This window comes from Anguilla rostrata, chromosome 9 (assembly GCF_018555375.3).
Source record: "Anguilla rostrata isolate EN2019 chromosome 9, ASM1855537v3, whole genome shotgun sequence".
Taxonomy (NCBI): domain Eukaryota; kingdom Metazoa; phylum Chordata; class Actinopteri; order Anguilliformes; family Anguillidae; genus Anguilla; species Anguilla rostrata.
In genome coordinates, this window is record NC_057941.1 from 49,709,467 (window position 1) to 49,736,463 (window position 26,997).

The window sequence follows — 26,997 nt, forward strand, 5'->3', positions numbered from 1 at the left end:
CTCATTAGCGAAAAGAAAAACGAGAGACCCTTTTTGGCGGAGACAACGACGTGCAGACACAAGAGCCCCGCGTCCAGAACGCGCGTCTTTCCGCGGGCGAGCGAGTCTTCCTCCCACGACCGCACACGCTCTCCGCGAAACCCAGGTTACGTCATCTCTTGTCATTCCAGGACAGGATGAAAAATAATAATAATAATAGCGGCTAAATTTATTGTCGTGTTTGGCGATGGTCCTCCCCCGTCTGCTTTTCTTGGTTAGCGTCGGGCCGCCTGTGCGGCTCGGCGAAGCCTCGTGAGATGACAGCACGCAGATGTGTTTTGTTTTTTGGATGCGTGGACCGCGTGTCGCGACGTTTCGTCGATTGACATCACCGCCTTTCGCTGGCTCGGGTTTAAAGGCCGGCTGGGACCTCAAGCCCCTGATTTATTATGGTGTTTCATGTGCCTTATCCTATGAAAGCTATTATTTCAATATCAATTAGCTAAAAAAAACAAAAGAATCATTGTGTCACTACGCGCCGAACGTGCGTTTCACTATTCTCGTGTCCGAGTGCCAAGCTGCAGTCATTGCCGGGCAATCCTGAAGCCCAATAAATCTCGTCTTCGAGAGGCACTCAGGCAGTGCGGATCCATCGAACGGAAGAAATCACAGCAGGTCAGAATTAACGCTGCCTGTAAAAGTTACAGGGCATTTCCTTTACCCATAAAGCACGCTGGGGAAACTGCGCGATTCCAGATTAGGTGAACGGGAGGGATCTGGGAGGAATTTTAAATTTGTAAGATGCAGACTGAAGTTTAAGGACAGGAAATACACTTAGGTTAGCAGAAGTTCGGGCAAAAGAGGGCATTCAGAGGACTGCAAGTACCGGCCTCAATATTTTATTTCCAATTTCTAATTTATCTGTTATTTATCCAGGGGAGTCCCACTGAGATGGAAGAATCATTTTGAAGAGATCACTGGCCAAGAGGAAGCAGCACAGGTAATCACACAGCATGCAAAAATACCACAGCACAGCACAACGCAGAAAAACAACAACTGGAGTTGATTTTTCCAAGCTGCTAGAGCCATCTCTGTCAAAGCAATAACGTCTCTTGGTTTTTTATGGTGTGCAGCAAACTCGTAAAATCACGCAAATGGGATGAACACGAGATTTCGGCCAAGTGCATGCTGTTCAGCGGGGCTCCGCCCACAGAAGTCACGCCAAGCCCTTTTGTTTCAACGCCACCAGATCCATCACCGCCGTTTCCAGAACTGGAAGGCTGTTTGTGACATCACTCCCCGCTGAGCAGAGGAGAATTCTAGAACTCTGAAAGTAACGACCCCCCCCCTTTTCCCGCTATTGTGCTCGCGTACGCCATTTTGTTTCCCCTCTGCCTGGCGTCTCGGGACGGGGCAGGAGTTCCCTATGCGACAGGCTTCCAGGACGTTAGCCACATTCCTGGAGAGGAAACAGGAAGTAAACAGTCTGTCAAAGCAATGGGTGCGTTTCAGCTGCCCGAGGACCAACGCAGCCCTATTGCCACAGAAAATAAAGAAAAGCAACAGTGTTTTCACCCTTGTGTACAGGCCATAGCCATTTCTCTCCAGGGCCTGAGGCAGGTTAGGTGAGAAGTTTGGATTAGATTGGGAAAAGGTTGACCTGCTGTGATTCTGCAAGTACGGCCAACACAGATGTGAACTCAGTGGAGATGCGCAAACAATTCCCTGGTATGATAGCAGCAGACAGACACAAGCCTTCACTGCTATAATGCCATACTTTCAAACTCCCAAAAAGAGGCCTCAACATGCACTTGAAAACACTCCACTAACATCGCCGTTTGTGTTCTCGCAAGCGAGCCTGGCTGCACTCGCGAAAAACTCCAGAGAACAGCCCCTCGCCCGAGAGCCTCGTCCTTTAAAAAGCCCGACATGTGTGCTTAATTTGAGGCAGACGACTCGCCCTAACCCCCTGTCTCAGCGCCGATTCAAATTACATAAGCGTCTCCTGTCCTCCGCGGGCCAGCGAACATCATCCCTGCGCCCGCCCCCCCCCCCGCGCACCGCGCAGAGTGGAGCGGAGGGACGTGCGTTTGGACCAGAGCGGCTGGGAGGGAGGGAGGGAGGCCCGCCAGGACAGGTCCCTGGAAACGGATGCCCTTTTGCTGGTCTCAGCGCGGACGCCGCTGACCTCATTCCACCAATCGGGAGAAAGGGAAGGAAACGGCCGAGCAGATGATGGGGACACCTGCCCGGGGGAGGTTGCCAGAAAAGGACTCGCGCCGACAAAAACGAGACAGCTGAAACGAATCGATAAATCACACACAGAAGAAAATATTAATAAATAATGAAAAAAAAAAAAAAAACTTTGCCGGTTTGTTTATTAATAGATGACAAAGAAGGATGTTCTTTGAGCCCCAGTGACAGGATATGATACTCATCGGGGCGATCTGGATGATTTACAAGGGTGGCTGCAGAGTGGAAGCTCGACAGTGCGTCATATCTCTCATATTTATGTCCTGTTTTTTTTTTCTTTCTGCAAAACGATGTTCAGCAGTCGTTCTTAGCTCTTGTATTCACTCATTTTTAATTTTATATGAGACCGGGAGGAGTCAAATTCACTCTGTCATAGTAAAATCTACTCTTCCAGAGTTAGGACCTGGCTTAACGTAGAAAATTGGACCAGATGGATGCTCTTATACCAGAGTAAAGAGCACAGCTAGTGTGGCAGGTTTGGGTTATTTGGCCAGAGAGAGGAGTACCTGCCAGATGTCTAGAGGTTGCTGTGTGGAATATTTGGGGAGGGATCCCAGGCAGGGTATGATGATGGATGGGAGACAGAGAGGACCTGTGACCTAGCAGCTCTAAAGCCGCGTTAGCGATGGAGGCAGCGGCTCGGCTGGATAACACGTGTGGCCCTGATAACAATGGCTCTTCAATCTGGCTGCTAATAACAAAAGGCCTTTAACAAGCAGCTGTGTCATTACGGGGTCATTAAAGCCACTATGGAGAATGCACACAGTCACACACACACTCACACAGTCACACACACTCACACTCACACTCACCCACACTCACACACACACACACACACACACACAGTCACACACACACACTGGAGGGCCACTCAATGTAACACTGCCCTACTGCAGATGACGCTTGTGGGGGTGGTGCAAAATACCCCATAGGTGGGTTACGGGCCACACGAGGAAACATACAGAAGCCAAATCTGTCCCAGAGCCGCCCGTGGAGAGCTGTACTGTGCGACCCGACAGATAAATCTCAACCTATTCCCTACACACATCACTGGGGGGGGGGGGGGGAGGGAGGGAGGGAGGGTAAGGGAGAAAGCCAAAACTTCACCATAACGTGCACAAGAGGCCCCCAGAGCTCCGCATCTGGTCGGGATTAAAGCCGTGTCAATAAAACGTTGTGGTGCGTTAATATATCTCACAACAAACGACGGTTATCTATTTTAAAAGAAGAAGAATGACATCACTCAGCATGAGGTTCCACCGCAGATTCCCTTAAAAGGTTTGAGCAGCCTCGTGGGGAACGAACACACGCAGGACGCCGCTCACACGTTCTCACAGCGGTTGGGTATCGTTACGGCGTCAAACAAATCGCGCGAACCCTCCGCTTCGTTCTCCTCGTTTGAGCAACTACAGAAACGCCAGGAATAATCTCAGGGACAGAAACAACACCAGTGTGTGTGTTTGGAGAGGAGCTGATAGGTGGCGGTCGTTGTTTAAAGTAACGCTTTCTGCGGGCACGGGCAGAAGCCTGATTGTGCTCCCGAACGGCGAAGCATTCTTCCAAGGTCGGCTTCCACGATAGAACACAGCTGTTCCCGCTTTCTGCTCCCACGGAGGAAGGTGGAGACCTGACCTAAAAATTCATCCTGATTAATGGGCCCTGTACCCCACTGACACGCGCGGTTTTTTTTAGGAGGGGGGGCGCCGTGTGGAAGGGAACCAAAGAGCCTGCTTGCTTGTTGGCCGCATGCTACGGTGCGCCGCGGGACGCTGATGGCGGATGCTATCGATGCTGGTGAAATGCTAACATGGATGAACCGGGTGTGCATTTAGTTATGATTTTACATCTTTTGGGGGGGGGGAGAGAGCGAGAGAGAGAGAGAGTTTAGTTTTAACACACCTTTATTATAACTATACACCACAACAAAAAAACACAAGGCACAAAAAACCATCAACCCCCACACATTACAAGGAAGGAGAAAAGAGTAAGACAGGGGGAGGGAGAGGGAGAGGGAGATAGAGCAAAAGAGGATAGAAACAGAGAGATATTTCAAAATAATAATAAAGGAGAGAGAGAGAGAGAGAGTTGTGACCCTTGATCATTAATTATTATGAAAAACTGTCAATTGCTTTTATTATTATTATTCTCCATCTAATAATTATCTTCTTAAGCATTTGCATGTACTTGTTATGTGTGTATTTGTTTATAAGTCGTGACATACCGTACTGTATTTGATGTACATAATAATGCATTTTTTAGTGAAGCTTTGGCAAAGCACACATACTTAAATATATCATGCCAACACAGCATGTTTTCATTTGAATTTGAGAGAGAAGAAAGAGAGTGAGACAGAGAGACAGAGAGAGGGAGTGGGGGAAGAGAGCGAGTGAGAGAAAGACAGAATTCTCTCACCTTTACATTTCCACAACATTGGCATGGAACGTGACAATGCCATGTACTGCTGTAGAAATGCTGTGAAAAGTATTGCGCTTTTGACTTCAACCCCAGCTCTCCTAGTTCTTAAATAAAAGTGATCCAAACCACAGAGCACTGGTCCCCATAATCCTAACAACAGTCTCAGCTGATCTTCTTTATTTCTGGTGCAACTCAGAAGGCAAAAACCATGAAAAAAAAATATGATGCATTGTACAACATGGATCAAATAAGAGATGGCTTCTGTCAGGCCTTATAAATGATGCTACTCATACCAATAATTTTTGCTCATTATGTCTTTCATAAAAAAAAGAAATATTTCACAACAGTATTTTTTTTTCCCCAGAGAGGTGACCAATCACAGAAAACAATTGCGCTTTTTATTTATGCATTTTTTTGTTTGCTTACCAAGAGCATCTATCATGAAGTGAATTCATTTTTTAAAAACACATCATTTCCCCCCCTACACATTCTCAGCTTGTATGACTGAATAATTACTGGAATAATTCAAGGTTTGTCCAAGATCAGCATAATATAGCAGCAGAATTCTGCTGCTGCAACTTTATAGCCTGGTGGTCCCACTGAAACCAATTCATAACAGTGACGTTCGCCCAAAAACACTGCAGGCTCGCTGACTAGCGCTCTGGAGACACCCCCCTTTTTCTAGTCTGACTGACATCAGCAGTACTGCTGACTGCACCGACTGCACTCGAGGAGGGGGGGGGGGGGGTGTTAAAGGTGGGTTTAAAGGCAGGACTGTAAGCGCAATGGATTCTGGGAATCTGAGTTTCAGACTGTGGGAGGGAGGGAATTTCAGAATCCAGGGCACCCCCTGGAAAACACAGTGAGTGAAAACTACAGAGCAGGGATTGATGGGATATCGAGTGTTAGAGGAGCCATAGTCTGTGACGTTTTTTTTCCCTGGGTGGTGCGATGGAGCACTTTGTATGTTGGTCGTACAATTTTGTAGGTCATTCAGTTTGGCAGGGATCCCGTGAAGAACACGTAGGACAGGAGTGAGGTTGCCCTGAGACCTGGTGAGTTGGTGTTGGTGAGTCTGGGTTGCAGGACCTCTGCACCTTTTGAGAGCTTATTGAGTACGTTGGACCACATACCACAGAGCAGTGAACTGCTATAGACAAGATGGCTATTGACGGCAGAATGTGTGTGTGTAGACCAGCACCAAACACCTGACTGTATAGCTGAATTGAACCATCATTAGTGCTATTTCTTTCCCCCATGCAGTCTTGATGCTGGATCTAATTCCCTCACAGCGATGCCACACTGCAGATTCATAGTCCACTGCCTCTTAGCTCTGGTCCTGGAAAGAGGCATTTATTCTTCTTCTTCGTGTCCCTCCAGAGACGGATGCTCCGTTTTTAAGGAACTGTTGTTTCCCACCAACCCCTTTTCCGTTCCACTTTCAGGAGAGCAGGAGGTTGAAAGAAAGCAGGAAATCGTGTTGGAGGTGCAGGATGAGAGAGGGGTTAGCCCCTAACGCACACACACTGAGACACCACCCCAGGAAAATTTGCCATTATAGTCCTCGGCATAGAAGCACATGGCCACTGTTACTATATTTCAGCTTCTTGCTAATGAGCCAGGACAAATTCGACAAGACTCAGATAAGACAGGCTGATCCTAATCTGGACACTTAATTTTGAAACATGAAGGACACTACAAAACCTGAAATTTACACAAGTAAATATTAGCACATATATTTATAAACATATGTATCCAAATCACAATTTTAAACTGGAGCAGATCAGTAATGTACCTTTTTAAAACATGAGTAATACACCGTGTATGATGTGACATTGCCTGGTACAAACTGTTTATGTAGCCTGTAACATTAGCAGGGGACAATGTCATATAACAGGGCTATTTTAGGCGTTGAAAAGCTGAAACTAGTATTTAAAAAACAAAATAAACAACAAAGCATATAACTGATTAGCCTATGTTAACAAAACCTCCGCTGTAATTGTTCTGGCAAATGGACCACATATTATGAATTACAAAGGGAAATTAATTTTCCACTCCTCAATTTCTCAAAAGAAATCCTGGAAATAATTGGGCGTGTTTGTTCTGGCATTCCTTTGGACCCTTGTAATAGCTTAGGCTATAATTATCCCCATGATAGTGATATTTATTAAAGAAATGTATTTACAAACATCCGAACCCGCTACGCAAAAGATACGGAAGCTAAAACAATACTTTGCGATAGCAGGTCTTTGTCCGAAAACCATTCCCCTTCAGTATAGCTTGGTGGCACCAAAGTCTACGAGAATAACCAGCGATCTTTTCTTCTTTCTTCTCTCTTTCCTCCTCGGATCCCTCTTTTTTTTTGTATGGCGCTCCACGTGTTGAATAAATTAGCAACCCAAATCGGAGCAGGGGGGACGGCCTTGTTGTGGCGTCGGGTTTCACTCGAAGAGGTGCAGGGAGCCGGTCGCGCGGCAAGGCAAACCTCTACTGGATGCTGAGGAGTGACAGTGCTCACGAGCTCGTGTCAGTGGAGCGGGATAAGACAAGGACGGAGACGCTCGCGCTAAATATTGGCCGCTATAGACGCAAGGAGAGGGAGAAATAAAACAATTGCATGGTTAACACGCGTCTACCAGACGGAAGAAAGGAAGGACAACTGAAAGGAGCGAATAACGGGAGAAAAAACCTTAGGTTTAACCTGAAACAGATCGCTTCTTTGAAATAAGGATAAAACATTTTTTCTCAACCCTGGATATAATGTGAGGCACCACCCGTGCATTCATATTTATTGAACGCTTTTTGGATTGTTCTGCAGTGGGAAAAGGAATTGGAAATAATTCTGCTTACAAATAGGTGTTTTTTCCGGGGGATAACGAACACATCCACAAAGACCTGGAGCGGTAACAGATGAACGTAAGTGCTGATCCCCGGTCACCGATTTTCACGTGCGCTGTAACCCCTCTCTTGGGTTCTGTTGTCAAACGTTCATAACAATCAATAGAAACCATTGCACTCGAGCGGTGTCACGCTCAAGGTAGGTATGTCTGTGCAAGGGTATGCTCTCTAACGCTCCTTTTCGTGGGGTGTGTATGTGTGTGTATGTGGGGATGCTCGTATTGATAACGTCACTGGCAACCGCTGCAGGCTGATGTGTGCATTCATACACCTCTGCGCATTTTTTTATAGAGCCGTGTGAATGGATTTTTCGATTAATGTTGCATTATAGGTTGGGATAAATGTGTGATTTGTTCTTTTTTTTCTTTCTTTTTATGGTTGCAGCCGTGGCAATGGTTAAACTCGCGTGAGCGGTTGAGATAATGACTCTGGTGGTAGTCGTAAAATGAAAGGCTCGCTAACGTGTGGGGACTTATTGTAGCCTACATTCGGTGTGCTGTAATCGAAGCTCCCGTGCGCTATCGGGTTGAGCGCCTCACGCACCCTGACAAAGAAAATCAGGGGGACCAGCGATTAATCACAAAGCTCGGTGTTTTTTTTTTTCCCGATGTATTTTGTATTGGTCTCAATGATGCAAAACAGTTCCCATCCATGTACTTGGGTCTTTATTAAACCATGTTGTAGGCTACTACCCTTCCTACTGCTCGCTGCACTGAATGATGCTCCGCGAATCTTGCACGTTACAGTTTTCCCCGTTTGTTGTCTTCCGTTTCATTTCAGTTTATAGTGTAGAATGTTGTAATAACGGAATCTCACATATGTCTCTGTTTTAAATAATAGCCCTTTAGTTCATAAAAGAGATTAGCTAAATTATACCATATGACGCATATGTATCATACTATAACTTGGTATTAGAATAATCCCTTATAATCAAGGATGATTGTCAAAATGGGTTTTTATGGCGTGCAAGTAATTTGCGATAAATTCCAGATGTACCAAATAAAAACGTCTTGTACGGTGAAGAATAAATGGGGACAATAAGGCCTCACTGTCAATCTAGACGGCTTCCCCCCCCCCCCCTTCCAGAACGGCATAGTCTAATTTGCATTTTCTGAAAGGAGAACGAATGAATCCCCGGTCTTGCTGCGTTACATTATTTAGAGCGGCACAAGTTCAGAGTCGCTGCGGCGCGCGCGGGCGGATAGGTTTCACATGGAGTGGCGAGACGCGCACTCGCCTGAAAACCGACCCTCTGTTTTTTTTTTTTTAAACCAAACCATATGTTGGACTTCGCGCTTGATCAAGGTGTTTTCTGCGGGAGGCAATACGAAAGCGAGGCGGTGTTGAGTAATCTTAACTCCAACACTTTCTTACAAAACGTCCTGCAGGATTGATCTTCCTAATAACACATTGGTTGGACCACATAGTTTAGGAGTGCATGAGCAGCACTGTCAGCAATTACGTCTCGGGAGCAAAATATCATCCAGCTCACGGAGCGATAATGACTTTGGTGCACGCCAGCTAAATTACTAACTGCGATCCACTAAAGGGTGCCTAGTGGCTCGGTTTGTTTAGCCGGGCCGCTCAGATCCGAACAGATGTGGTGAGTGTTCCAGCGACGGTTGCCAAACATGTAGTCTACTTTGCTGTGACACACTTCGCTGGCATCTGGAGACACCGGGGTCAGTCTGGACGTGGCAGCTTGTGCAACAGGGAGTAAATCTTCTGACGGTTTTGAGTGGCCAACCACTCCCCACAGCAAAGGATACAATTAGCCTACATTAGCTAAATAATCACATGCTAATTTACATAGGCTGAGTCCCCAAACGTTCCTGCATTTTCCCCACCTCAGTGCTTGCGGACCCCAAACGCCAGGGAGCCACACGCTTGACTCACCATTTCCAGCAGAACCACATTGCCTCCTTCAAGGCTCTTAAACATTTTCACCAACGGATTTGTGTTTTCCCAAGAGTTCGGCTTGATCCCCTTTCAATAAAGGATCAAAGAATGACTTTCAATCTCTGTTTACAAAATGGATGCGCTCGGCATTGTCGGCAGGGCTGTGTAAAATAAAAGGCGTTACAAGGAGATGTGGTGTTGAACGTTTGTGATGATTGCAGGGCGCAGTATAAACAACCAGCGCCAGAGGTGTGGGCAAGCAAAGATATACAGGATATTACTCTGCCGGTTCTCTGCAGGTGATTGGCTGAGTGAGCATCATCGACTGCTTGCTCAAGTTGAGAAATGGATGGCCAGTTCGCACATTAGCCAATCAAATTGGAGAGAGCTCTTTATAGGGGGGTGAGTGTAGTACTCCAGGGGTACTGAAATCTGGCTCTGGAGGCCAGAGTAATGCAGGGTTTCCTTTCTACCTGATGGTTAATTGATTGATTGATGCCTCTGATTGGTCAGGGATTAAACTCACCTAGTGTCTCAGGTTTAAATCAGTCCTGATTAGAGGGGGAAGAATGAAAACCAGCAGCCCAGCTAGCCTTCAGGGCTATGTTTGAGTTTTGTCATTGATTGGCCAGAGACTATATTCACCTGGTGGCCCAGGTGTAAACCAGTCCTTGATTGGAGGGTAAGAACCAGCAGCCAACTTGCTTCCAGGGCCAGGGGCTCATTCCAGTTACTTATTTTATCAGTTCTGGACGCCTTGGTCCTCGCCTGACCCCGAAATCCATTGAGTTCCACCATCTTTAAGGATTATTCCACTACATTAAATGTTCCTTGAAGGAGCTAGGAGTGACGGGCTAGGAGGCTCCTGGAGGATGCTTGAGCAAGGAAACACAAGTGAGTCGTTTGCGGAAGTTTTTTTTGTAACATGTGACATAGGAACGATCAACCTGTGGATCCACTTCTCCCCATCTGTAATGGACGTGGCTTCAAAGTGACGCTTGACTGAACAAGAACATTTCATGTTTCCTAGATTCCTCCTTCCTCGCGTCCTTTCCTCGCATCCTTTGTTGTGTGGAGCTGAGGAACGAGGAAAGGTTGCAAGGGGTGAGAACAAAGTATTGGAATGAGCCCCCGATTTGGGTATCCTTGCTTGAGTGTCTCTGCTAATTGAATAATTAAGGCTGGCTGTCTCACAGTAGTTGGCGGTAAATTGGCATGAATTCTCAAACGGGTTCAGCCCTCATTATGCAACTGTGAAGCAGTGTAAACTCATAAGACGGGGATACTCAAATCCGGCCCTCAAGGTGCTGCTGGCTTTCATTCTTCCCCTCTAATTAGGACTGATTTAAATGTGGGACACCAGGTGAGTTATATCTCTGGCCAATCAGTGACATTAATCAATCAATATAACTATCAGATAGAAAAGAGAACCAGCAGTATGATGGACCTCAAGGGACATATTTGAGTATCCCTGTAATAAGGTGCTTGGACCCTTTTCATGTTTTAAGAGTGAATTTGTGGACAGAATGACAACCCCTATTCAGTCTGATCATTTACAATGATCACTTATCACAATTGATAATTTATCTGTTATATGTAGGTTGTTTTGCTGATCTTTGTGTCTGAGTACGAATACCAGGTATAGTATATCAAGTACAAATCCGGGATGGTTACACCACGTGCAGGTTTTTTTATGTTTTGTGCTTTTTTTTCAATCAGCATCCAATTAAGGCCTCGAGAACATGGTGTGTGGATTCTTTAGCCAATCAAAGACTTGAATGGATCACTGGTCCTGAGGTGCCCCAAAAACCAGCAGACACTGGTTGTCCAGGGCTGAGGTTTGACACCCATAGTCTAAGAATACTGAAGTGACCTCATTGCCTTTGCGCACCACTCTGGCCAAAAAATAGCTTTCACATAATAGGGCTAATCATGTCAGGGGCTGTTTCTTCCTGAAGTTTATTATTATTTTTTTTTTGACTGGGAAGTTGAAATACACGCACAACTGTCGGAAAGTGACTCACACACCCACACACACGCACACACAAACGCACACGCACACACACACCATTGAAATGTGTTGCAGACACAATCGACCGTGAGACTCAGAAGTGGAAGGAAAGCAGATCAAACAGTGTCATTGTTTAAAGGGGTTTTTTTTGTTTTTCGTTTCGAGCGAATGGAGAATGGAGGCGTTGAGATTAGCACTGACCTCTCTCCGAACCTCTCGTGCGCTACGGAGTCCTGGCGGGTCAGAGCGTATTGGAAAAATGGCTCTCCAACAATGTGAAATAATTAATCGGCGATTTAAAGAACTGTGCAGTGAATCGGGCCTTTATTCTACAGACACGGAACACCGGGCGTGATGATGCTTCCTGAACACTGAGCATTCCGTTTTAACAAGTCTGTTATTGAGTTACGTTGTTCGCTCTCGCTGTCGGAGAAGCGGAATTCGCGGATAACGTGAAGGCATTTGCTGTATTCTGAAAATCTAATGTTTAATGTTATGAGGAATTGTGTAATTATTAATATTTTAATTTCAGACAAATGGGGTTCTCATTAGCTCATAAATTATATTCACGTTTCGGAATGCGTGCTCTTAACATTAGTTGGTTTGTTGCTGCCATTTGCATTTGTGTGCAGGACACCAAGGTAAAAGCTCTTCATAGTTTTGATGTCAGTTTTTCCTTTTATTTTATTTATTTATTTTTATTTTTTTACAAGTTTAGAGTCTAGCCCTATCATTCTGACTATTGTTTGTGTTATTGGCAAGGAAAGGAAACATTTAAAGCACAAACCATTATTCTATTATTTGTTAGGCAAACGTAAATTGTTACATTCACGGAGAAAGCCAAAGTCTGACTCAGAAGTGATTTTCCTTTTATTCCAAAGGATGATACCATAAGAATGTCCCGTTCCAGGAATGACGGTGTTTCCAGAAACTTCCCCCCGACCGGCCGGGACGAGTGCGTGCCGCCTCACGCAGAGCTCTGTGTTTTATCTCGACGAACCGACAGGAAATCGCGGACCAACAAATCAAAAAGCGGTATCAACGGCGAGGGCCGTTTCACCTCCCGAAGCTCGAAGTCGTCCCAGCCAGCGATATGAACCGCGTCTTCCGTAGCCAGTTAAACGGCTGGGGGCGGCTGGCGGTCCCGGCCCCGGCCCCGGAGTACTCAGACCTGGCTAACGGCTCTCCGCAGACCTTCTAGAATGATCTGTCTCTGGCTGCGGTCCGGAGCGAACAGCCTGTGCGCTGTTTTGGATCAGGTGCTCTGGTGACGTTTGGGACGCCAACCGAAGGCCCCCGGACCTGTGTTCCTCGTTAAAAAGGTGTTTTTACCGACGGAGGTTTGGGCAGCAGGACAGAGCCTTTGGGCTACAGCAGAGTGAGTGCATGTCTAGGAGTCAGGGATTGGGTGAATGTACTTTACTATGGTGGGACGGACATAACTCATAATCTCAGCATGGCCTGAGATTCGGCCTCTGTTATTGAGTAGTGTGTGTGTAGATGGGCTGGGAGGCCCTGGATGAGAAGCTTTGACTGTCTTTGGCAATGGCCAGAAAGAAACTCAAGTCTGTAGTGACCGTTTCCCCTGTCGCCCTTAACTTTCCCCTCCACATGTCTAAGTCCTCACGGATGAGTCTACCTTTTAAAAAAACCGTAATAAACGGCAGCCGTTTGGGGTTTAGCGTTAGCATTTTCCGCTCGCAAATTTTCAGGAAATGCCATTAAAGACAGTCCCTTGCTCTCCTTTGATAGAGACCTCCATTTTGTTTTGTTTTTTTACTGCTTTCTGGAAACTCACAAGGACGCAGAGTGATGTACCTGTAGCAGTAGTAGCTGGAGGCCTGTTCTGCGTCTTTGACCATGATTGCGGGTACCAGACGTAGGACTGTCCCGTCAAATTAATGGGGTGTCTAGGTGCCTTTAACAGGGGATACCCAAGGTGTGATGTCACGGCGGGTCAGGTGACGGGGCTGCTGGGAAGGGCATTAACTGTAAAAGTTTTAAATGCTCAGCAGTTCTCTAACCACCACAGAGAGCAGGTATTCTTATATATATATATATATATATATATATATATATATATAGTGAGTAAGAGTGAAAATGATATTGACGTTGTCAGCCTCGTCGAACGTGCTCCCTACTCCTTTCCCTGTTTGCTCCCGAAGTCTCCTCCTCTCCCATATGGAAAATGCAGGTGCTTATAATATACGGATCTCCCCGATCTCTCTCTTTTTTATGGGGAAAGATTTATTTTTCTCTTTTTTAAAAATTTTTTATTACTCAGAAAAGCCATTAAGGCTGTAGTTCCCTTAGAGGGGTTTGTGGCTAGCTGGAGTATGGTTGTCTGGGGAAAAAAAGGGGGGGGGTGAGGGGGGGTCATCGTCATGAAGATTGCAACTGATGGCGGGGGGTTATGGTTGTTTTGGGGGTGTGCAATAATCGGTCCGAAATCTGTGCACTAAAGATTTTAAATTTTCCTATATTAAACTTCCCATTCAACATGCTACAAACAAGGGGTTGGGGGTTCACTGGGGTCCAAGAGACGTTTGTGAACCCTTTGAACCCCCTCTGGATCCACCAGTGATATGTGCTGTTGGTGTTTTTTTTTGCCATATGTTTAAAACATTACATTTCCATATCTGAACTTTCATTACGTTCACATTAATGAAGGGGTAGGTCACCCAAAATGCGTTCCCTCGTTAAGCAGGCGAGGGCTTGTAAATTTTGGGAACCCCTGGTTATAGAACTGTGATCCGTACTCTGGAGCTGTCGCGAATTCCACTCCACTCCACTTGATGGTAAAAGTTACATTTATTATTTTTGCACTCCTATATTGCCACATAAACTCCATAAAGATCCTGTAAAATTATAGGTTGAAATGTATTTATTTTACATTCTATATAATTTGATACCTTACCCCCATATATTATTAACACATGTGATATAGAAAAAGCAGCCAGTTCTTTTTTATATATAAATAAAAGAAGTGTTTGGCCACTATGGCACTTCTGTATGAGCTGCTTGTTTTAAATGTTTTAAATTCATTTATGTGTCCCCATCCTGCATCGCTGACCCATTTTCCGTTTGTTGCCGAATGTCAACGTTACTGCGTGCGTTGAATGCCACCTGGGATCATTTCCTGCACATGTTGCAAATTCCGTGTTGCGTATTCCCGCCCGTTAAGTTATTGAGATCTCTCCGAGAAAACCGGTTCTGTCGGGTCTTGCTGGAGTGGGTTCAGTCTTGGCGGTGCAGAGGTGAAACCGGGGACTCGATCCGTAATCGAAGAAATGGAACCTGAGAACGCAGAATGCGTACAGTACGCACTGCGGGTTCTTGCCCTGCTGCACGTGCGGCTGCTCTCTGCGCGGCTGCTCTCTGCGCGGCTGCTCTCTGCGCTGCTGCTCTCTCTGCGCTGCTGCTCTCTGCGCTGCTCCGGTGTGGGGAAGCGAGAGGTGGGAGGGAGAGTCTCCGTTTCAGCCACGCGAACCTCTTTCGGTGTGTTTTTTTATTTTTTTTATTTTTTATTAACGATGATGTAATGGATGATATCATCAGCTGGTGGTGCTTCACTTTTGACTTGGACACGGTACATAAGCGAACATACAAGGGACGGGGCGGGGCGGGCGGTGGGGTGGGGGGTGTCCAGGGTTGTACCCTCACGCAGAAGGAATATACTGCGGTACATAAAAATAGAATATATTATTGGAATTATAAAAATAAATAAAAAACAGGCACATTGGATGCCTGTTCCATTTCCTTAAGGCGTGGGTTTCCTGACTGAGCCCCCTGAGCGGGAAGTTGAGAAGATGTCAGGCCCGATGTTATTCCAGCGCCCCCGTTGAGTCACGTCATGTGATTGCGAGCCCGGTAGCTGCCGCACATCTCAGGGGCCCGATTGCTTTTCCTCTACAGCCCCCCCCCCCCCCCCCCCCAATGGACTTTTTTTTCCCTTTAACCGTCACCGCCCCACCCCGAATCTCTCTGCCCCCCCACTGGGGTACAAGAACTGGGAGAATGAAAGGGGCTACCTGCTGTTTGCTCAAATTCTTCTCGTTCTCAATTCTTGTCATTGTGAGAATGTCCAGTCAGGGGAAATCTGTTGACGCTCCTGCCTCCTGCCCTGAGGATACTGCATTGGGTTTTGAATGTCCCTCTGCCTCTGCCTGTCCTGTCCCGTCCTGTCCTTGTCACACCGGCTCTTTAAAGCATAAGATCACAAATATGTGATTAGAATGTTCTCAATGGAACATCCTAATGGTGATGTAACAATCACTACTGGTAATGGAATGCAATGCGGTTCTAGAACACTGGCTTTTGGAAAATTTTGAAAAAACAAAAACATTCCAAATAACTTGCTCTTCAAAGAGGCAGCTTGTGGAAACTGAGGCTCTTTGGTGAATCGAGTGTCTCGCTGGAGTAACTGAAACCTTCGGCCTCTTCGCCTGCCTCTGAAGCAGAGAATCCAGTGGAATTATCTCGGCTGGAATCTCAACCTTGATTCCCAGAGCTGTCCACTGGTCCAGACAAACTTTCGGTGGCTTATTGCTTCTGGTGTTTATGTGTAGGACCGACTTTCCTCTCCGACACAAACATTTAAAGTAAGCCTTTGAGCCAAAGACAAAGCTTATTGTGAAATTGACGAGGCAATGTTTTTCGTGAGAATATTGGATGGATTTAAATTTGCTCATTTTTCTCATTTTGCTTAAAGTAACAATGTATTTAAATGGTCTTTGCTTATGCTCATTCCGAGATGTTTATTTATTTATTTTCTTGGGGTGGGGTGAGGGGGGGGTGGTAATGCATTTTGACTTGCTTTGTTACGCCTTTGCCTTGATTGTCTCCTATGTATTAATAAACGTTGAACTAGAGCAATGTTGTTATACGATACGCGCCCATGGAACATTTTCTGGAAGCAGTGGTACCATCTGGAAATATTTCAAGCCCCAAAAAAAAAACCCCCAAAAAAAGCACGTAATGTTGATAACATTTCCTCATCACCCCAACCGATCCTGTTTGCTGTTCTCCGTTTCACTGGATGGCAAGGATGAAATCAACTGCTATTTGCGGGAAATGGGAAGATGAAAAAAAAAATGCTGAATGTTAAAAATACATTGAGGAAGAGGAGCCAACCGCTTGGTGGGCGTGTCTCCTGCCCTCCTTAGACCTGCCGTACGTGTAATGGGGTTTGACAGGCGCTTTTATGCTGGGTTGTTTTGCACTAATTTTCTAACCATGTTAGAACACTGGCAGCGATCTGGGGGAATGTGAGCAGCGAATGAGGGGAGATGGCAGCTGTGTTTTTTTTCTTTTCATGTTTCGACCAATGGCTTTTGATTTGTGCCGGTAGCTGGGGCCCCACTCACCACACCCGACCCCCCATCCCCCCCCATTCACCCCCCACCTCCCCCTCAGCACAGACTGTATGCCGCAGACCTGAAAGCAGTACTTACTCACAGGATACCCAAACCTGAGAGAAGATTTTTAAGCCTTTGGTTTAAGATATGATGTCACAAATGTGTGATACGAATGTTCGTAGCTGAACATTCTAATGCTGATGTAACAATCGCTACCCTGGTGATTGAAAGCAATGGTGTTCTAGAACACTGACTTTTGAAATTTTGAATTTTTGAATTCAAACAACCAAAACATTAGAAAAAACCGACTCTTTACAGGGTTAAAAGAGCTGACAAGAGCTTCCATAAGAACGTTATGTTTTGTAGGTTTTTTTTTTTTTTTTTTTAAGACCAAAGTCTTCTGAAAGCAGATGTTGGCTTGGCTTAAGAAGTGGCATCCATACTTTTCTTTTCTTTTTTTGTACATTTACCCTAAATAAATATTCACCACTTGTTGTTTCTTTGACCTGCAGCCGCAGGGTTAGAATCCCAGCCCAGTTGGAGCTCCTGCAAGCTCTGTTGGAGGCGAGCAGGTTTTTTGGGACATGCCTTTCCAAAACATACAGTGTCCCAGTAGCGACAGGGTTTTTTGTTTTTTTTATTTTTTTAAACGGTTGCTGCGCAGCTTCGACACCGTGGGCCTATTTTAATCTTCCTCCTGCAGAACACAAAACTACTCATGTGACCTGTTGCATCATTAATGATAACCTGTGTGTGGCCCTGGGAACTTATCTGAACGTTGCACGCTCACACAACCTCTTGGAGACCTCCTCTTTTGGAGAAATGGGCCTCTGTTCACCATGCATGGAGGAGTCCATTCCAGTTCCTTGTAAGTTACAGTCAATTTCAGAAATAAACTGATTAATTTGTTTAAAAAACGTATGTTAAAAACTCACAGAGCATTATGCGCCTTTCTAAGTTCATTATTGAATTTCGGGTTTTCTCTAACTGACTGAGTTGTAATGGAACTGCAGCCAATCCCAGTGGTAGCGCTGAAAATTCCAAAGCTGGTCATCTCAGATCAGCGAATAGAAAGAGGCCGGTGGTTCTGACTGACCTATCGGCTCGAGCTCCTGAGCGCACGGTAGATTCTGTAGATCCTGATGCCCGGCGAGTCTCCAATCCTCTCACCTTTCCCGCTTTCTCTAAATTAAGGGGTCACTCTCCTAAGTGGCAGCTGCGCCCCTTTATCCGGATAGCCGAGATCTCCGGTGTCAGGCACCGAAAGCCCTATAAAAACAAGCGGTGGTGGGGTGGGGTGGCGGGTTAAGGGGGGGGGGGCACAGCCGGCACAGGTGCCTGGGCTCGGACATCTGCTGGGGGGGGGAGACCGGCGAGGTCACCCCATCCCGCCGCTCCGCGAGAGAGTGCGAGGTTCAGCGTCGGCGTGCGGGGGGGCGAGCGCGGATTCCGATTCGCCGGCTAATCCGCGCGGTCAGCTCCTCCGTTCCTCTCCGTCCTCTTTGATCCCACAGCTATGCGAAGTCTCTCGCTTTGCGTCTGGTACTGTATTACAGAACGGAACATCCACCGCCGCAGTGTTCCGCTTAACTCCGCCCCCCCACACATTAATATTCATGAGACACATCCATTCGGAATGTTTCAGATTCAGCAGTAAAGAAGACAGTGGCCTGTATTCAATCAACGGTTGTCTTTAACTTTGTCTTAGAAGTAAATTCAAAGCTTGCACATCGTCTCTGCGCTGACTCAGCTTGGGGAGTTGGGTTTTAGTGATCGCTTGAACTATCCCAGAGGTCTGCAGCCCTTTTTCCTGGAGAGGCTCTGCTGGCTTTTGTTGTCGCTCTGCACTTAATTAACCAATTAAAACTGTTTATTACACACTTAACTATCTTCGTCTGGTGAACAGGGTCTGAACTGGGTGCTGATTTTAAGGTGGAAACAAAAACCAGCAGAGTTTGTATCTCTCCGGGACCAGGGTCCCAGACTCCTGGACGATCCGAACTGCCTGTTTGTGCAGAAACGGTGTGCTTGTTAGTTAAAGGATGAATGCTGATTGAATCCAAGCCAGGATGCTCATATGGTGTTGAGCATCTGGTGTGTCTACAGAGTCTGTGGCATCAGTAAATACGCAACACTGCAGGCCGCCCCCCCCCGTCCCCCGTCCCCCCTCATTATTTTTGGTTTCAGGGGATCGAGGCGAGGATGGAGCTGAGCTGGGTATTTTTTTGGGGGGGGGGGGGAATGGTGTGGGGATGGTGGTACACCCCCTTGACTCCCTCAAGCACCCCCACCCCCTCAGCAGTGTTGGTCTGCACTGTATTCGTACAGCCATGACTAACGGGATGAGGGGCGAGGTGGGGGTGGGGGGTTGGGTTGTTTTTTTCCCCCCACATAATTAATATTGCATCAGGGCATTAACGTTTTTGAGCGAGGTAAGGGGAGCAGGGCTGCACACGTTGGGTTAGCGTTGGGTTAGAGCGGCTCTTCGTGACTTTATGTTGTTTGATTTGGCACCCGGCGAGTTCGGCCAGTTCCCAGGGCTCGCCTGCTAGATCCATTAGGGCCCGGGCTGTGCAGGGAAGGGGGGGGGGAGGGAGGGGGATGGATTTGGGGAGCAGGGGGGGGGAACGGCTTTTCCCGATGCCCTAGCAGAGCTGACCTTGGAGTCTTTACCTCTTTACGTCTTTTGAAAAAACAAGTGGAGGCACAGCCCTCTTCCTGGATCGCACATAAAGTACATCTTTTTTTCTCTCCCTGGAAACAGCTTCCGTCAAGAAAAAAAACATAACCAAAAAACAGAACCCAAAATAAAAGACCCTCGCCAAAAACCAGAACACCCCCCCCCCAAAAAAAAAGAAAAACAGAACCCCCAAAAAAGTGAACTCTCTGAGGAGATATGTACCCGGTTTCGGATCTTTGAGAATGTCACTGTGTATGGAGTGTACAGAGCTACTGTAGAGCTGCTTTTGAGATTTGAACTTGGGGTAGGGTGAGGGGGTGGGGGGTGGAGGGCTTTGTGCTTCTACTGTGAGGCACAGTGACAGCGCAGAGACATAAGCGGAGACATTTATAGGTTGTAGGTGATAACTATAAACTTTGTAAAATTGGTACTCTTATTTTAATGTGGCATCCTCGCCTTCTGTGCATGTTTGTGTGTGTGTGTGTGTGTGTGTGTGTGTTTGTGTTTTGGGTGTGCGTGTGTGTGTGTGTGTGTGCGCGCACGCGTGTGTGTGTGTGTTTGTGGTGCTGAGTTTAGGAATGGGCAGGGCAGTTCTTTGTCAATGTCCTTTTCTTCTTTGTCCTTTTCTCGAAAGGGTTTAATTTTCAGAGGATAGTGATTATGTAAAAAAACAAACATACATATCTATATTTAGGAACTGAACAATTTTGTTTAATGTGCAATGTTCTGCTGTACTCATTGATTTTATGGGTGAAAACCGCCATTGCTCATATTTCAGTTTGAATTATTGCATCTGATAACTGAGGCATATTTTTAAAGCTTTGATTTATGTATTTAAAAAAAATAAGTTTTCAGGGAGTGTCTAGGATACTCAAATCACCACAAGAGGGAGCATAGCAAAGCAGCTTTTCTCTAAAGTCATGCAACTTTTTTCAGAAGTTTTAAATAGGAGTTCACGTGCTGTTTATTCCAACCAGCTTACACATTTTTTTGTTTTGTTTTGTAAGACTCCAATGGTAAAATTAGCATCTTTTTTCTCAGCCTTGCGAGATGTTTGTATAAGCCTCTTTTGTTCAGAGTTTTGTAATTGCAAACAGCTTTGAAACAGCTTTTCAATATCTATGATAATGCTATCGACGGTGATAAAGTGTAACTGCGTTTGAGTCTGGTAATTTAAAAAAAACGCAGTTTCTCGGTGTCCTCGCGACCAACCGTGAATTTAGTGCTTTGAAATGCACTGCAGATAACCGTAGATCAGGAAGCTGATAGTTTCTCCTGTACACTCATTTAAAAAAAACGGAACATAGCGGTAATATATTGAAAGAATGTACATTATCTAGATCAGAAAAAATATAGAAATACTTGAGCAACTATACAAATTATTGTCGCCTTCACGTTTCAGTATAAAATTTAAAACATTTCGAAAAGTTCGTTGCTGTGAAATGTATTCGCTGCATCTGGTCGTCTGCCCCCAATGAGCACTTCAGACTGCAGTACATTTTGTTTTTACGTGGTGAGGCCCTGGGTCCCCTTCTGGAAAAAGAATATGCTGCTATGTATTGTAAATATGTACATTTAATATATATATATATATATATAATTGTGAATACATTTCACAGCAGTGTGACAGGCTGTTTTGCAATATCTTCATTTTTTTTAAATTTCAGTATCTGTTGGGTATCTTTCATGGTAAGGAGGTGGCACCAAATTGAACAGTACATGAATTGGGGCATCCCCCTCCCCTCCCCCAACCCCCCACCCACCCAATGAACATCAGTGTACTGAATCCCCCACCTGTCACATATTTTTTTGGGGGAGGGGGGAGGGGGCGGATCGGGGAACAACCCCTCTTTGTCAAATGACCGATGCGAGAGAGGCTGTCCCCCCCTCCCCCCCCCCACCGAGTCCGCTGTCGGCTCCTAGCCTGTTAATATCCCCGTCCCCATCGAGACCCGTAAATATGTTTTAAAGTGTGAAGCTGTCGTGAGTCATCGCCTAGACGATGATTAGCAATCGTGTTGGGAGTGGTGAGGCGGTGGGGGGGCGGGTATGTCGAGGGGGCGGGAATTTGGGGGAATTCTCTGTCTCTCCTCGCCCTCTCTCCACCCTCAGTTCCCCCACCCACCCCCCTCATCCCCCTTCTTTCCCTTCTTCATCTCTCTTCTTAAAAGAGACAACCCCCCCCCACCCCACCAAACTCCCACCCCGTCAAATCCTTCATCTCAGAAGGCCGGAGTGCCGCTCCAGGTGCGCGGCTCGAACCGCGCGAGCATTTAATCTTGCGCTAACCGTGACGGACGCCCATTCGTTTATTTGTTATTCCGGGCTGCTGTGGAGCCGTAACTCCTCGTTCCAACGGACAGACTTTAACCCCCCTAACGCGGACGGGGGCCGGGCCTCCCGGTCCGAACCCAGGCCCCAGCAGTGCAGCTCAGGTGTATGAAGAGGGCAACGGGTCAGACAGGGAGATTTAGCCGCTTCGAGAAGATTTATAGGATGACGATATTGCTCTCAGGCTCTCCAAAACTCTAAAAGTGTTTACATCAATTGTCCCGCATCGATACGTATAGACTGTTCCTGCTTTTCACTGCTTTCTCGTGCATGTTTTTTTAACCCTGCCCACAAACACATACTTAAGGTGGCACCTGCTGAAGCCTCCTTTTCCAGGAACAGGGTTGGGCACCGATTCTCTGACTGAGTGAAGGCCAAATGCCTTCATACACACACACACTCACACTCACACACACACACACACACTTGCACTCACTCGCATGCACATTGACACACATGCACTACACACATTCACCCTCATGCGTGCACACACACACACACAAACACACACAGACTCACATGAGCATGCATACTCACACACACACAAACACGCAAATCATTCAGTCGAACACTGTACACTCTAATGCGCACACACGCACACAGACTCACACATTGAACATGCACACAAGTTCACATCAGCACAGCACAAAAACTGACCTTGAGAGAGCCACTGACTAAACATTACAAATGTTGGAACTGGATTTTCTCTTCTCTTCTCTTTTTTTTTTGTTTTTTGAAGAGTGTGAAAGGAACTCTCAGATTAAAGCACCGATTAATTATTCAAACCAGTGAAGGTTCTGGGAAAAAAATGCTGCTCTTCCTTTTCTTGGCCCGATTTCACATTATCGCAGGCGAAGCTACAGGGACAAGCACGGACCTCTGGGCCCGTCTCTCCGTTTAATCAAAACTGAGTATAAGTGCATTAAGAGCCTGCGCTCTGATGGGAGTTGAGGGAGCAGGAGAGGGATGAGGTATTTACTCTTTGAGGCGAGGGACTCCGAGCTGTCAGGAGGAGCGAGGGATTAGCTCGCTGTATTTAGACACGTGAAAGTGCGGGGAAAGTGTGCGTGCGTTCGCGTTTTCCGCCAGGGATTCGTCAAACGCGAAACCGCGGGGGCTAGGAGCTTGCGCAATAATTAATGTACCGCTCTTTTTTTCTTTTTTCCCCCCCCCCCATGCCGGAGAAGGATGGGTTTCTCCCGAGCGGCTACAGGCTGCTAAAATCTCACCGCACATTCCAGTTGTCTTTTCTGTTTCTTAATTGATTCCTTTTTTTAATGTGCTCGTCGTGTCCTTAAAGAATGTCTCACGCCTTGCTGTTTCTCTTTTTTTTTTAACCTACTTGCAGGCTTAAGAGGGAGCGCACGGTATGAGGACAGCATCTAAACGTTCGGGCGGGACGATGGCGGAAGGGCCGCGGAGAGCGGGGTTCTGGGACGGGAGGACGACGACGACGATGACGCCGCTGCTGCTGCTGCTGGCCGTCCTGGCCGCCCGCTGTCCCGCGGTTTCGGGCACGCTGGAGCTGCAGCTGGACGAGGAGCAGCCGGCGGGCACCATCGTGGGCGACATCAGCGCGGGCCTGCCGCCCGGGGTGACAGCGTCGCTCTACTTCATCTCGGACCTCGACGGGACGGGCGTGGGCAGCGACCTGCACGTCGACGAGACCACGGGCATCATCAAGACCGCCAAGGTCCTGGACCGGGAGGCCAGGGACCGCTACAGCTTCATCGCCGTCACCATGACCGGCGTGACCGTGGAGGTCACCGTGGTGGTCAACGACATCAACGACCACGCCCCGGAGTTTCCCCGGAAGAGGGTCGCCTTCAAGATCCCCGAGCAGACGGCGGTGGGCACCAGGTTCCCTCTGGACCCGGCGTCGGACGCCGACGAGGACCGGCTGACCACCCAGGGGTACCTCATCAAGGACGGGAACATCGGGCAGGCCTTCCGGCTGGAGACCAAGAGAGGCGCCAACAAGATCCTGTACCTGGACCTGGTGGTCAACGCCGTCCTGGACAGGGAGAAACGGGCGTCCTACTCCCTGGTCCTGGAGGCCTTCGACGGGGGCTCCCCGAAGAAGACCGGGCAGATGGTGCTGGAAATTTCCGTCCAGGACATCAACGACCACGCCCCCGTCTTCAACCAGAGCCGCTACCACGCCTTCATCTCGGAGAACCTGCCGCTGGGCAGCAACATCCTGCAGGTGTTCGCCACCGACGCGGACGAGGGGGACAACGGCCTGGTCCTGTACGAGATCAACCGGCGGCAGAGCGACCCCGAGCGCTACTTCGCGATCGAGCCCCGCTCCGGCGTCATCGCGCTCAGCAAGCCGCTGGACTACGAGCAGCGCAAGGTCCACGAGCTGGTGGTGCAGGCCCGGGACAACGCCTCGCAGCCCGAGGTCACCAACGCCTTCGTCACCATCCACGTGCGCGACTTCAACGACAACCAGCCCACCATGACCATCATCTTCCTCAGCGAGGACGGCTCGCCCCGCATCTCCGAGGGCGCCCAGCCCGGCCAGTACGTGGCCCGGATCTCCGTCACCGACCCGGACTACGGCGAGTACTCCAACGTCAACGTGTCCCTGGAAGGCGGGGACGGGAAGTTCGCGCTCACCACCAAGGACAGCATCATCTACCTCATCTGCGTGGACCAGATCCTGGACCGCGAGGAGCGGGACTCGTACGAGCTGAGGGTCATGGCCACCGACGCCGGGACGCCTCCCCTCAGGGCGGAGTCCTCCTTCACCATCCAGGTGACGGACGTCAACGACAACCCGCCCCTCTTCGACCAGCAGGAGTACAAGCACGCCATCCCGGAGGTGGTCTACCCGGGGAGCTTCGTGCTCCAGGTCACCGCCCGGGACAAAGACCAGGGCCCCAACGGGGACGTCCGCTACAGCATCCTGCGGGACGCCGCGGGGGCCCGCTCCGACTGGTTCGCCATCGACCCCGAAACGGGGATCATCACCACCGCCGCCCAGCTGGATTACGAGACCGACCCCCGGCCCAGCGTCACCGTGGTGGCCACCGACGGCGGGCGGCCGCCCCTCTCCTCCACCGCCGTGGTCAAGGTCGTCCTGCAGGATGTAAACGACAACCAGCCCGTTTTCGGGAGCGACTCCTACAACGTGTCCATCAAGGAGGACACCTCTCCCGGGACCTGCTTCCTGGAGGTAGGACACGGCCTCTCTCTCTCTCTCTCTCAATTTTTTCCTCTTTTCATGCCGATGTAAACTACTGAACTGGAAACAGCCCAGCTCTTGGGGCTGTATCGCTACGGGGTATGCCCTGCCAACCTGCGACTTGGCGGACGACATGCCTGTTTTATCCCAGTTATTCATAGTCCCCGTGCTTGCTTCTGTTTATGCATACCGAGGCTCAAATAGGCTAAAATATATTTTGTTACAAAATACGGAATACCTCCAGAAGAAATTGCATTAGATCGTTTTATTTTCGTTTACTTGGAAGCGCTCATCCGGAGCGGCTAACTAGCTAAGATTGTAAACATACGTGCAGCTGCCCTGGATTTTAAATGTAAACTATCATCACGATGGTGGAGGCGTATTGCTGAGGTTCGAAAGAACAAAAGAAAAGAAAAGAAGCAAGTTGAGTTGAGCAACCTGTGCTACATATGAAAGTCATACATGCTAACGCCTATTTCAAAAACACACTTCTGAAATGCTGCCCGTTGCTACACATGCCCAAGCCTCATTTCTATAGACCTGGAGCCGATTATTATTTTTTCGCGCCGTGCGGAATGAGGTTCATTTTAAGGGTTTTAGAGGGTCACGGAAAAAACGTAACGCGGAGAAACCTCACTTGAGAGAACTCGGTCGCAGCGCTGGGCCTTGGTGCGATTCAGCCGGCGAAACGGGAAGCTGAGGCCGCCGAACGACCCTAATTGCGTCTTTTCTTCTTCGCGCGGGGCAGGTTCTATGCGCAGCTCAGGGCTAAGTCCCTCTGGATTTGGGAGAATTAGACGTGACTTCACCTACATTCCTCTCCCCCCCCCTCCTGTAGTAGGACGATCCGTGCGAGATTCGCTCGCGTCCTTTACTTCACCTCTCCCTGAAGGTTGCCACGGTAACTGGGATCGAGCTAGGGAGCCTAGCGTCCAAAAAAGCCGAGCTTGGCTTCGTTGGCTCGAGTGAAACGTTGCCTTCTTCTTTCGTGATTACCGGCCACCTCTGCATTTCTGAAAGAAACGCTTGACAGGCAGAAAGATAAATTGAGTAGACTTGGTATTAATGGATTTTCGGGATTGTGGCAGTTTCATCTTTTGAAGAGTCATTGCTTTTTGTCGGGCATTTGCACAGGAGAAAATGAAAGGTCACGCGAAGCCTTTTTTTTTTACCTTGGGTAAAACTTGGACTTCTAAGAACTGCAGTTGTCATCTGTTTTGCCTGGAGTTTTCAAAAATAGTGCTTTTCCAGAAAATCAGTTACAGTTCATACTGCGCTTCCATTTCTGTGTTGTCACACTGGCTCATTTAATTTATATTTAAAAATCAACTGTGATGCAGTTCAGTTGGGATAAATTGAGAGAGTGAGAGAGAGAGAGGGGAGACAGGCAGAGCAAGAGAGATAGAGGGGGGAGAGAGGTGAGGTTAAAAGATGGATAGAGAATAAATGAGAGAGAGGAAATGGAGGGAAGAGAAGCATGGGGGAGAAGTTTGGGGAAGGGCAAGAGGGAAAGGGGGCATGGAACTGCTGAAAGGAAGACGAGTGAATGATGAGGGGAACGGAGGAACAGTAGGGGAGAAAAACAAGGTGTAATGAATGGGCCAGCAAGATAGGGATGGATAGAGTGACGAAAGGAAGGAATGAAGGATGAGAGATAGAGGGGGAAAAAGAGATGGGAAAGGGAGAGAAAGAGTAGAGGGAGGGGCAGGTAAATTGGGGGGAGGGAGGAGAGTAGAGGATGAAGCAGGGAGGAATGAAAGAGAGGGTGAAATTCATAAAGAGCAGATGCGGTAAAAGGGGGAGAGACTAGAGTGCAGAGAGAGGGAGGTGGAGGTGGAGGAAGGGAGGGAAAGAGGGGATGAGATGAGGTGAGGAGAAGGGGGGCGGTCAATTTCAGTGTACCACTGGTCACTGGTGAGCTCTCTCAACACAACCTACACTGGTCTGCAAACGTATTCACTTAACATATCTTTCAGAATAAACT

General features: G+C 47.8%; 1 protein-coding gene across 4 annotated transcripts in view; it reads left to right on the forward strand.

Annotated features, from left to right (window-relative positions):
• Window positions 1-7,220: 7,220 nt before the first annotated feature.
• dchs1b (dachsous cadherin-related 1b) overlaps window positions 7,221-26,997 on the forward strand; it is a 115,219-nt gene continuing 95,442 nt past the window's right edge. For 3 of the 4 annotated variants that reach the window (XM_064352655.1, XM_064352658.1, XM_064352657.1), the window contains exons 1-2: window positions 7,221-7,563; window positions 23,172-25,004. In XM_064352655.1, the coding sequence (XP_064208725.1) occupies window positions 23,193-25,004 (1,812 nt within the window). In that variant the 5' untranslated portion in view covers window positions 7,221-7,563; window positions 23,172-23,192. Of the gene's footprint in view, window positions 7,564-10,102; window positions 10,339-23,171; window positions 25,005-26,997 lie in introns of those variants that run through there. The other variant, XM_064352656.1, reaches the window with a different exon arrangement.